General features: G+C 39.6%; 1 protein-coding gene across 3 annotated transcripts in view; it reads right to left on the bottom strand.

The window, feature by feature from the left end:
• Positions 1-12,981, bottom strand: part of PARN (poly(A)-specific ribonuclease) — a 176,704-nt gene that overhangs the window by 9,432 nt on the left and 154,291 nt on the right. For 2 of the 3 annotated variants that reach the window (XM_080679022.1, XM_080679023.1), the window contains one exon: positions 59-243. In XM_080679022.1, coding sequence (XP_080535148.1) covers positions 59-243 — 185 coding nt within the window. Of the gene's footprint in view, positions 1-58; positions 244-5,996; positions 7,168-12,981 lie in introns of those variants that run through there. The other variant, XM_080679024.1, reaches the window with a different exon arrangement.

The following is a 12,981-nucleotide window of genomic DNA, read 5'->3' on the forward strand; positions in this document are numbered from 1 at the left end:
GTTTCCTGTGCGCTGAAGAGCACACAGCTCCAGAACTTCAGAAAGAGCCAATACAAACCTGCTGGAGAAAGGTCCTTCTTCATTTTTTTAAATTTCTTGGTCTTTTTCCTTCCCTCGGTGGGGGGTTCGGCACAGGAATCTGTCTGCTCAAACTCAAGGTCAGAAGTCTCTCTCGCCTCCGAGCCAGCTTCTGCTTGACTGAGGCTCAGCTTTCTCTTTCTTCCTGTGCTGGTAGCTGTAGGACTGAAATGCAGACAGTGGAACAACATGAAATATGTTAAGAATAACAGGAAGACTAGCCTATAAAAATATTTTAATACTCTTAATCCTATGAACACTTAACTAGCAATCAACAACATAGGCAGCTGCTGCCTATGTGTAAGTTAAGACCTTATGAACTGAAGTCTAAAGGTTTACCCATGACAAGCTTATTCAGAAGCAAGTTCTACATCATGCTTGGATACACACACACACACAAATCTAAGCTGTTCTAAGTGCATAAAGAACAATTCTTTTAAAAGAAAACCCCTGGTCTCTGTTTTAGTAGGACTACTATAAAATAATAGTCTTGATTACATTAAATCAGAAGCCAGCATTGTTACCTTCACAACTACCTAATGGATACACAGCAGAAGCAATCATGAGTCAGTTATCACACTGCACATGCATTTTAATACAGTTACAGGGCATACCCCACCTTCCTATAATTCTCTCCTATTCCTAATAGGTGCCAAATTTATAATTAAACCTGGCTTCACTTTTAAAGCTTCATAGGATCTGACATGTTGAATTACATCGAATTGTATGTCCCAATTTTTCCTTAAGAAAATGTTTCCTGAAATATAACTTGATAAAAACAGAGACCACATGGCCAGTGTGAGTCCTGTCTCTTCTAAAAGGGTCTGTAAATAGATTTTTTTATTATAGCCCCCAAGTTTTGAAAAGCATATAAAATCAAGTCATTCTGCTTGGAACATTATCCTACTTAAGTCTTCCTTAGGAAGTGAATACTTCACAATGTTAGGCCTGAAAAACCTTTGGCTACCCAATTATATAGTATTCTGGTCAGGACTGTATGACCTGAACATAATCATAAAGAAACAGCACACAAATCCAAATAAAAAATATTTTGTTGAAAAAAAGTGTCGGGGGCGGGGGGGTGTGTTCTTAAAAACAAAGTCATAATAAAGACTAAAGAGACAGGAAAGTTAGATGGAACATATATAGACTGGAGCTTAGATTGGATTATAGACTGAATATTATACTGGAGGAGAAAAAGCTATAAAGATAATATGTGATCAAATAAAAAAACAGATAATGAACAGTAGATTAAATATTAGATCAATATTGAATAACCGAGGTTGGTAACTATACTATAGTTATGTCAGAGAATATCCTTATTTAGACTATTTGGCTATTAAGGACCACTATATATCTAACTTCCTCTCAAATGGTTCAGAAAAAAAGTAGTATTCTTGGTGGTAGTGGGTGGGGGGGGGGTTGTTGGGGAGTTGAAGAGAGAAGAGAGAGAATGCAATACAGTGTGTGCATGTACAGTAAGCCAGTAGGCTCTCACTTAATGATATCAATAGGTTCTGTGACTCTGAAGCAAACCGATGTATAATAAAATCAATTTTACCATAGGCTAATTGATATAAACAGAAGTTAAGTTCCAATGGCATCTAATCAACATTATAGTGAAACAACACTGAATGAAATGATGAGGACCTGCTATATAGAGATAGAGAGAGGGAGGGTAAAGAGAGGAAGAAAGAGCATGTGTACACAAAGCAAAAAAACAAATGGAGCAATATGTTAACAATAGATGAATCTGGATAGAGTATCTTTGAATTATTGTTAGGATTCCAGGAACTCCTTTATAAGGGCTGGTTCAGATGACAGAAACACAGTGTGGGCAGGCAGTTTAGGACAGGCTTCTCTGTAAGTGTGAGAAGCCTGTACTAAACTGCCTGCCCACACTGTGTTTCTGTCATCTGAACCAGCCCTTATAAAGGAGTTCCTGGAATCCTAGACAACAAGGGTCTCAAGGTCTAGACAGTTCTAAATGTTATTCTTGCTAAATGTTAAAATGTAGCACGGTATTTTGCAGATCAGCTGTAAACTGGATGAGCTTGACTGGAACTCAACCAGATAAGTGTAGCCAAGTACAAAGAAGAAATCAATGTGTAACAGACCCAACAATATTTATAAACAATGGCTAAGCCTCTCTTCAAAGAGACAGAGCTTTGAGTATGAATCCTCTTTCTTCTTTACTTGCTGCAAGTAAATAAAACTACTTTGCAACAACCACCTCTCAGTCTTGAATAGAACACCCCAAGCAGCAAACCACTTGAGTTTGGTAACAGTATTTGTGTGACTTTTTTAAAGTTTGAGATTATTTTCAAATTAAAAGTTAAAAATTTTTTTTCTGAGAAGCATGATGTGTAACAAGAAAAGTAAATTTCATTGAATATCTTCTGATACCTGCTATGACACAATCTAGGGCTAAAGTGTGTGTGTGTTTATACATGACTAATAAATATATTAGTATTGTCAACCTATTAATACAAGAAAGAGGAAACCTTGACCATTAACAAAATGTCTCATTTGATACAACTAGATGTTTATCCACCAACTTGGCTCACACTCTCGGAGTCAGCACCTGTCCCTTTTCAGTCTTCAGTGCCTGAGCCCTTCTCCTTCAGAGAAACTCATCCCCTCATTAACTCATTAACTACTTTTCATCAACTTAATAAGTGCCTCCCCCAAACAGCCTCCAGTCTTACTCAATTTATTTCTACCTACCACCAGTCCAGCTCTTTCCTCACCCACTGCCACTGTGGGCACTCCCTATCTTACCCAGACTCAAAACAGGATTCTAATTGGCCTGTCTCTCCCTCTTCTCCACTTTCCTGTCTCTCCCTCTTCTCCTCTCTTCCCCTTCAAAGCCATTCCTTCCAATGCTGCCAAACTTCTTCCAAAGCAGAAATTTGATCAAGATGTTCCCAGCTCAGAAACTTCTATGGCTCTCCACTACAAACCTAAATTTAAACTACTTGGCATACCATCCAGGAATCACTGTCATCTGAGTCCCAATCTGCTCTTCTAGCCTTATCTTCCACTAGGCAGTCGAGTTGCAAATACAATATACATTGACCTTAATGACTTCCAATATATGCACTTTCCCATATATCCACCATCTCTTTAGAGAGCTTATCAGTCCCAATATAGCTTATATTCCCCACTTCAGTGCCCATCTATTCCTGATTAAACACCACTAGCCTTGAGAATGGTCCCCATTCTCTGCCTAGTGTTCCTTTTTTAAAATGCTCCCCATAACACTCAGTTTGTCTGTCTCAAGTGGTCTTTAAGTCATCTATCATCTACACTAATAAAAGAGCAACATGCAAATTGACCGTACCTCTGCGATGCCCACCAGCCAATCAGGAGTATGCATAAGATGCAACAAAGATGGCAGGTTAATTTGCATTCGCAGGCACCGAGCGGCCAGGGGTGGGGCAGGACACAGGCATTCCACACCGCCCCAGCCACTCCGGGCCTCTGGGCAGTGTGGGAAGGCAGAAAGGCAGCTCCACCCGGAGCGAAGGCAGTGCTGGCAGCCAGGGGAAGGAAGGCCCATTCTTGCACAAATCTTCATGCATCGGGCCTCTAGTTTTTATAATAAACCAAAACTGGGACCCTGAGAAAGATACTGCCTAAAAATGGGTCCTGGTGGCTCCCTGGGCTCAAATTTTAACATAGCCTAGCAGTTATTTCTATGCTGGGGCCTCTCACACACCCCACACTTACAGAGAAGCCTGTACTAAACTGCCTGCCCACACTGTGTTTCTGTCATCTGAACCAGCCCTTATAAAGGAGTTCCTGGAATCCTATTTCAACCAATAGGACTGAGGCTTTCCTCATCCAAACAGAGCTGCATAAATATCTTCACCAACTAATCAGAGTAGTTCTATTCTGACCAATTAGGAAAGTGTCTTTTAGGCCAATTAAACTGTGAGGATTTGAAGTCCTCCTTTGCACGAGGACAGACCAATCAGGGATCAGAGGTAGGGACTTCTATCTATATAAGCCAGCTCCTGTCTGGCTCTGAGAACACACTTCCCCTTCCTACCAAAGACTGAAGATTGTGTTTCCCAGGCTGGAGCATAACAGAGATGCCTAGCAAGAGAGAAGACTGGTTTCAGGGCTGCCTGGCCCCAGGGCTGCCTCACAGCCAGGCTGCATCACAATTGAGCTGTTTTGCTCTGAATCAAGTTTCCTTTTTCACTGAACCTCAAACTGGGTATTCCTGTTGGCGCTGAGTTGATGACAATGACCATCGGTTGACAATATGTATTTGTATATGTATGTAATACCCATACCAACATAAAATGTTCTCAACTGTTATTCTCTAATAAAAATGATTATTATAGCCCTAGCTGGTTTGGCTCAGTGGATAGAGCATCGGCCTGCGAACTGAAAGGTCCCAGGTTCAATTCCGGTCAAGGGCATGTACCTTGGTTGTGGGCACATCCCCAGTAGGAGGTGTGCAGGAGGCAGCTAATTGATGTTTCTCTCATCAATGTTTCTAACTCTCTATCCCTCTCCCTTCCTCTCTGTAAAAAATCAATAAAATATATATTTTAAAAAAATAAAATAAAAATGATTATTATATGCCATATAGCTAAACTAAAGCAGTTTTGGATCAAAACAGTTTTTATCATACATTGAAAACTAGATATATGAAGGGGTTACTACCTTAAAAATGTGAATTCTTTAAATATTTTTAAGATATAGTTGTTTGTGTGTGTGTATTACATATAGACATTCTCAATACATGTATGTTGATAAGATACTCCTGTATGAATTGATTTCAAAGGTCAAAAGTCAAAATGAGATCAGACAAAACAACCTCCCATTAGTCTGGGCTCATCTTACATGCAAAATTAGTGAACAAAGTAAGCCATTTTACAAGGAATATGAAGAACACAATTAAACCCACTGAAGAAGTAGTGACTAATTAAAAAATAAAATGTTTCTGACACAACTTGGTATGTAAATATTGAACATTAAACCTTGATTAGTATTTATATGGGGGATGCAAATAACAAGCCATCCTGGTTATAATGACTATTAGGTAAAACTTAGAATTTTGCTGCAAAATATTATTAACAATGCAGCAAGTACACACAAATTCTGCAAGATTCTCCATTAACTTCTTCCTTTTAGCAGAAAAATTATTTGCTAACAGAAAGGTCACATTCACAAGCTCCTTCTATAAAACCACAAAAATCTGGCTGCTCCATGAAATTTTTCCCCTTTATTTTATTTTTTAAATGTTTTTATTGATTTTAGAGAAAGAGGAAGGGAGAAAGCGAGAAAAACATCAATGTGATAGAGAAACATCGATCAGCTGTTTCCCTGACACGGGATCCAGCCTGCCTGGGCATGTGCCCTGATGTGGAATGGAACCTGCAACCTTTCAGTGCACAGGACAACGCTCAACCAACTAAGCCACACCAGCAAGGGCTCCCCTTTATTTTATTTTATTAAAATATATTTGTATTGATTTCAGAGAGGAAGGGAGAGGGAGAGATAGAAACATTAATGATGAGGGAGAATCATTGATTGGCTGCCTCCTGCACACCCCCTACTGGGGATTGAATCCACAACCTGGCCATGTGCCTTCTTCCAGAATCAAACCCAGGACCCTTCAGTCCCCAGGTCAACGTTCTATCCACTGAGCAAAACCAGCTAGGGCTCCCCTTTATTTTAAATTAGGATATTATTTTCATGCAATGAAATTCATATAGTTTAAGTATACTGTTTGGTTAATTTGGGGAACTGTATATAACCACATATGCACTACTACAATCAAGATGTAGAATAGTTCCCTTTCTCAAAAGCCCCATCTCCTAATACCATCACATTGGTGGTTAAGACTTCAATTTATTAATTTAAGGGGAAGGGGAGAAATGCAACTCAGTCCACAACACAAGATCACTAAGATTTTATTACAATTTTAATTCTCACATTTAATTCTACAAGTCATTTTAAGTTCATTACATACAAGGCGTGATAAGACAGAGAAAGTTCGTTGTCTTACATACCATTATACAATCCTTTTAGCACTATTTGTTGACAAAACTAACCTTTGCCTACTGGATCACCAGCACTTTTGTCAGAAATTTTTACTTTTCCAAATTCTCAAATCTTCAGGATTTGAGAACAAGAGATCAAAATTCTCAAATTATCCATTATTCTGTATATTTAATAGCACTTTATTATGTCTTTTTAAATAATAATGAGTTAGCATAAAACAGTGACTCACTCTTCTGTGATAGGGTTATATTAAAAATTTGAGAGGGCAGTTTGGTAAAGTAAGATATAATAATAAGTGCATGGTTATTATTATGAACCAATATACTATGAAAAATTACATATTTCAATAAATAATCTCTACCTGATATAGATATTTAGAAAATGAAAAGATTAAGACAGCACCAAAGGGATGCCAAATAAATATCATTTAAACATTGAAAGATGTCACAAATACTTAATATTTAAAAGTTATTCTCAAATGAGATGTTTAAACACATGCCCTAGCTGGTATGGCTCAGTGGATAGAGCATCAGCCCTCAGACTGAAGAGTCCCAGGTTTGATTCCGATCATGGGCATGTACCTTGATTACAGGCTCCATCCCCTGCCCTGGTAGGGGCTTGTGGGGGAGGCAACCCAATCGATGTGTCTCTCTCAAATCAATTTTTCTGCCTCTCCCCCTCCTTGACATTCTCTCTAAAAATCAATGAAAAAATATCCTCAGGTGAGGATTAACAACAACAATAAAAAAAAACCCCCACAAGTTTTCATTGCTAGTATTTGTCTTACAACAAATATTCCAGATATAAAAGTTTGTTTCATGTTGTGCTGATGTTGGTCAGATTGTTCTGAGTGTGTCCCAAGTTAATACAAATTGGGCGCTAGACTACACAATGCTTCATATAAGCTCATTTCTTTTTTTTTAGAAATGGAAATATTTTGTCTGCTTGCCTTGATTTTGGTTTTGCTGTTAAAATTGATATTGCTTGTTCTAATTCGGATTAAATCGGCTGATTTCACAATGGAGTAATCCACAATGATATTTACAATCTGTCTTCGTGTTTCTTCTGCAAAGGTACAAAGAACAGTAGTTTACAGCAAATATTTAAATACTGAAACACCACTGGATTCTATCGTAAGATAATGTAACATGCTGACATCCTAGCAAGGTTAACAGCACTACTATACAGACACAAGTTTCAAAACTGCCAATTTAAGGACAGCTTCCAAAACTTATTATCTCTTGGAACAAGACTTACAGCATTTTTATAAAGTATACTAATGTGTATGATTCACTACTATACTTTTATGGACTCACTGTTAGCAGATAGGACCACAAACACACACTTCTAACATAGCAACAGTGACAGACAAGAATGACTAATTTGATTGTGGCCCCTTCTCTTCTGCATGCTCTTGTCCTGGTTTCAGAAACATTGACCTTAACCTTTGACGTTGATTCCACTCTTGTTTTCAACTTCATGTTAGTGAATTCCTTTGAACTAGTAATGCCTATATTGATGGTTAAACTTTAATTCCCACAGATTTTTTTCCTTTATCCTGATTTCTAAACTGATTATTTGCATGATTTGGAGCAACATAAAAATTTCCCTGAAAATGCCAGGAAGGAATTTCTTCATGAAAACACTATTGGGCCCTGGCAGGTTTGGCTCAGTGGCTGGAGTATTGGCCCACAGACCGAAGGGTTGTGGGTTCAATTCCTGGTCAAGGGCATGTACCTCGGTTGCAGGTTCAATCCCTAGCCCCAGTCAGGGCCCATGCAGGAGGCAACTATTCAATGTTTCTCTCCCTTTCCCTCATCCTCTCCCCATCCTTTCTACCTTCTACTCTCTCTAAGAATCAATGGAGAAAATATCCTTGGGTGAGGATTAAAAACAAAGAACAACAACAACAAAAAATACACTATTGGAAATCAACTGACCACATGTGTGGGGGGTTTTCTGGACTACTCTGTTTCATTATCTGTCTTTCTTTATGGGGCACCATACTGTCTTTACTCCTATTGCTACATAGTAAGTTTTAAAGATAGAGTTAAGTCCTTTAGTTGGCTGGGAAGGTCATGCCACTGGATAAAATACTAGCCACCTTTCATTATAAAGGGCTGCCCAGTTTAAAAATTCTCTCCTTTGAGACTTGTATATATCCATCTGAAGCTGAACATGTGTTTTCATTCCCATTTTGCATACAAAAAAGCTCATCAAATGACTTCCCCTAGCTGGGTAAGTAGATCTGAGGTTGTCCTCCAAGTCCAGTGCTCTTTGCATAGCCTCCCTTCCACCCCCATCTTTGCAGAAAGGGACCCCCTCAGAAAGAGTTTCCCTGACCCCTGAGCCCAAGCAGCCCCTCTCCCTGTAGAACCCTCTGCCTTTTGTTTCACTCCTAAAACTCATCTCTGCCTGTGCTGTTTTCTTTGCTAATTCTCTCTCTATGTCACTAGAATGTAAGTTCTGAGAGCAGGATCTCATACACCTTGCTGACCACAGGATCCTCAGCACCTGGCCCATGGCCTTACAGAGCAAGTCCTCTGCAATCAGGGTGTGTTGAATGGATCAGATCAGTGGATGCTTTCCCCACAATGCAGTAGGCCAAGTGACAAACACCAACTTGCTTACTTCCTCCTGAATTATATTTATTAACAAGATTTACATTTTAGTATAGTACAGTCAACTTCCCCAGTCTGTCTGGATAACACCATATTCCCTACCAAAGGTAACTAAGGGAAAGAGGGAATGTTCCACTGTGCAAACTGACTCACACAGCAGAATGAACTGGAAAAATCTGAGGAAGTGGGCGCTAGAAAATGCATTACCTCTGTCTTCACAAACTCTCATGCTGAACTCAAATTCCATGAGCGTAACTGCTTCTGTATTTTGGGGCCTGATCTGGGTGAATGAGGCAAGGATACTGGATAGACTATGCCTTGGAAATTGCTGATAACTGTGACTCTTATTTCTAATACAAAATTTGATTTCGAAGAGCAAAATAAACATTAAATAAGCTATGTATGTTTGATAGCTACTCAGTAATAAAGAACATCTTTTGTGGAATGGGAGTAGTTGAGGGGAGGAGGATTTTATATATGTATTTGTCAGTACTAGGTATGAAGTTGATTTGCAAATATGAGATTGGCCTAAGTGAGAGAAAAATTGGTTTTGGGTTACAAAGAATCAATGGCATTCGATTAGACATATTTTACAAGAACTCGTTTTAAATATATTAAACAATCCCCTAATGGTAACTCACTGTAATTCACTTTTGTAATCCTCACCCAAGGACATTTTCATTGATTCCAGAAATTAACACCAATTCCTAAATAAAGAACTTATACTCAACATACAATTAATTGGAGCTGAATACAGAATACCTGAAAATTTCAGAAGCTAGGACGAATTTTACTTTGCACCAAAATTTACCCTTGATTCTGATGAAAGGATTTGCTAAGGAAACCAGTAATGTAATCAAAATTACAGGAGGAAAAATGACCAGCTCCTCCCATACCAAAATCCAACCACTTCAGAAAATAAATTGCTTTAAAAATTTTTCCAGTAAATTAAACATAACCAACTGAACACATTATTTATCTGTAGAGAGATATAAATATCTTCACAAAGGCACACCAGAGAATGGGATGTTAGCTCATTTTGGAGATGGCAAGTAGGGAGAAGCATGACAAAGAACTTTGCATAGAGGAGGAAATGGAAATCTAAGTGCTGTGTAAAAGGCTGATTCACCCAATAGAGCCCAGCAAAGTCTCAGCAAATAACAAGCAACAGATTCCTGAAGCAAGCAGATAATAAGGACTGACACTATGTGGACAGGGAGAAGGCTGGACTAGGATCCCCACACCATCCCTAGGAAACCAGGGCACTGGCATTCCTCCAGACCAGCAGAGCTGAGCAGGAAGTTTAGTGTGGAGAAGGTGGTCCTCTCACAGAGGCACCTGCTCCAGTAGTAGAGATTGGGAGTGACTGGGCGAAATAAGAACTAGTGGGGAAAGCAGCATCCCCCATATACTGAGAAGTGAGGCCTCCAGTTTCCTTCAGCCAATCAGTACCCAAAGCACCAGCAGCAATCAGGCCTATCTCCATCAATTGCAAATCAGAAAGTCAATCTCTTAAAACACCTGAATCCTTACAGCTAATATCATATTAATGTTGAATGCTTTTTCCCTAAAATCATGAATAAGACACAGATGTTGGCTCTCACTACTTGTATTCAACCCTGTTCTAGAGGCTGTAACCAATGCAATAAGAGAAAGAAATAAAATTCATAGGGTCCTTTAGACAGGAAGGAATACAATTACCTTTATTTGAAGATATGATTGTCTAATAAAAAAATACCAAATAGTCTACAAAATGTTATTAGAACTAATAAGAGAATTTATAGTACAGTCCAATGATACAAGGTCACAATATACAAATCAATTGTATTTTTTATATTAACAATGAATAACTGAAAATTTAATTAAAAAATATAACTTACAATAGCATCCAAAAGCAAAATACTTTAAGATAACTCTAATAAAGCTTATGTAAAATTTGTATGCTTAAAACTATAACACACTGATGAGAGAAATCAAAGAAAACCTAAATAAGTAAAAAGATATGTTCATGGACTGGAAAACACAAGATACTTAAGAGGTTAATTCTTCCTGAAATGATCTATAGATTCAACACAATTCTAATCAAAGTCCTAGCTTTTTGCAGAAATCAGCAAACTGACTCTAAACTTTCTGAGGAAAAATGAAGGAATAAACATTTTTTAAAAACATAAGAACAGGCCCTGGCCGGTTTGGCTCAGTGGATAGAGCGTCGGCCTGTGGACTGAAAGGTCCCAGGTTCGATTCTGGTCAAGGGCATGTATCTTGGTTGCGGGCACATCCCCAGTAGGGGGTGTGCAGGAGGCAGTTGATCAATGTTTCTAACTCTCTATCCCTCTCCCTTCCTCTCTGTAAAAAATCAATAAAATACATTTTTAAAAAAAATAAAAACAAGATTGAAAAATTTCCTATCGACCAGGCCAGCAGGGGGGGCAGTTGGGGTGACCAGTTCAGCAGCGGGGGCAGTTACAGGCGACCAGGCCAGAAGGAGGAGCAGTTAGGGGTGATCAGGCTGGCAGGGGGGGTAGTTAGGGGTTATCAGGCAGGCAGAGGCCATTAGGGGTGATCAGGCAGGCAGGCAGGTGAGCAGTTAGGAACCAGCAGTCCCAGATTGTGAAAGGGATGTCCGACTGCCGGACGTCCTAGGGATCGGCCTAAACTGGCAGTCAGACATCTCCCAAGGGGTCTCGGATTGGAGAGGGTGCAGGCTGTGCTAAGGGGACCCCCTCTCCCCCATGCACAAATTTCGTGCACCAGGCCGAGCCTCTAGTCTATATATATAAAAGCCTAAGCAACCGGACGACTGGCTGGTAGCTATGATGCACACTGACCACCAGGGGGCAGACATTCAATGCAGGAGGGAGCACTGCTCAGATGAGAGATGGGCAGTTAGATGCCGAGCTGACAGCTGGCAAGCGCAGCTGTGGTAGCACGAGCATCTCCCACAGACACTTCCCCTGTGATGCGAGCAGCAGCGACAGTGGCAGGCACAGCGGGCTGGGATGAGCAGGAGCAGCATGGCACCCTGCTGCTTCGTACACTACTACATCCTTTGGGGGATGTCGGACTGCCAGTTTTGGCCCGATCCCTGCAGTCCAACATCCCCCAAGGGGTCCCAGATTACAAGAGGGCGCAGGCCAGGCTGAGGGACCCCACCAGTGCATGAATCCATGCACTGGGCCTCTACTTATAAATACAATAATGTAGATAGTGTGATACTGGTGAAAGGACACACATATAGATTAATGGAACAGAATAGTCCAAAAATTTTATACACACACACTCACATCCCGAACTGGTTTTTGACAAAGGAGTCAAGGTAACTCAGTAGAGAAAAAAGTTTTTTCAAATAATGGTGCTCAACAAATATACATCTATGTGCAAAAAATGAACTTGTTCCCATGCTTCACACTGTATATAAAAATCAATTCAAAATAGATCATATATCTAAACAAAATAAAAACTATAAACCATAGAAAAAAAATGAGAAAAAAATCTTTGTGACCCTAGTTTAGGCAATCATTTTTATGTAGATCACAAAACCACAATTCATAAAGAAAAGATTAGCCTCAGAGAAAAGATATAATTATAAAGTCAGCTTTTCACCTCATCACTCTACAGAGATAAACCATCAATAAGATCTGCCTCCACACCCAGAGCTTTTCATCCCTTTTTAATTCATTCTTAAATAATAGATATCCAAAAATAGTCAAATATTTGAAGAAAGCCTTCAATATAAGAGACAAAATTCAAAACAGACCAATATACAGACAGGAAAAATTCCGAGGAAACAGAAACAATGTAGGGAACTGAGGGACATTTTTAAAGCTTCAGGCAGTCCTTGCTCTGCACATATTATAGGGCCATAAAAATGACTGGGCAACCTGCCATATTTGCAAGTCAAAAGATAAATAAAAAAATCAAGAAGTAGCAATAAGTATGTTACTACTTGGAAAAACAGGTAAATATAAAAGGAAAGTTGAAAGTGATTGCCTCTGAGGACAGGGTGCGAGTAGAAGGGGATTACTGCTATATATATATATATATATATATATATATATATATATATATATATATATATTAGGAGCCCAGTGCATGAATTTGTGCACCTTGAAAGGTACTGTGGGCCACGAGGCTGCGGTAGGCACAGGGGCGGGTCTCGGCCCATCCTCCACGACCCCACCTGGCCCCTCACACCACAGCCCCTGGTCCCCTGTCTGCCAGCAGCCCCGCTCCTGCTGCTGCTGCTCCCACACACTGA

The sequence above is a fragment of the Plecotus auritus genome (assembly GCF_963455305.1).
Source record: "Plecotus auritus genome assembly, chromosome: 7".
Taxonomy (NCBI): domain Eukaryota; kingdom Metazoa; phylum Chordata; class Mammalia; order Chiroptera; family Vespertilionidae; genus Plecotus; species Plecotus auritus.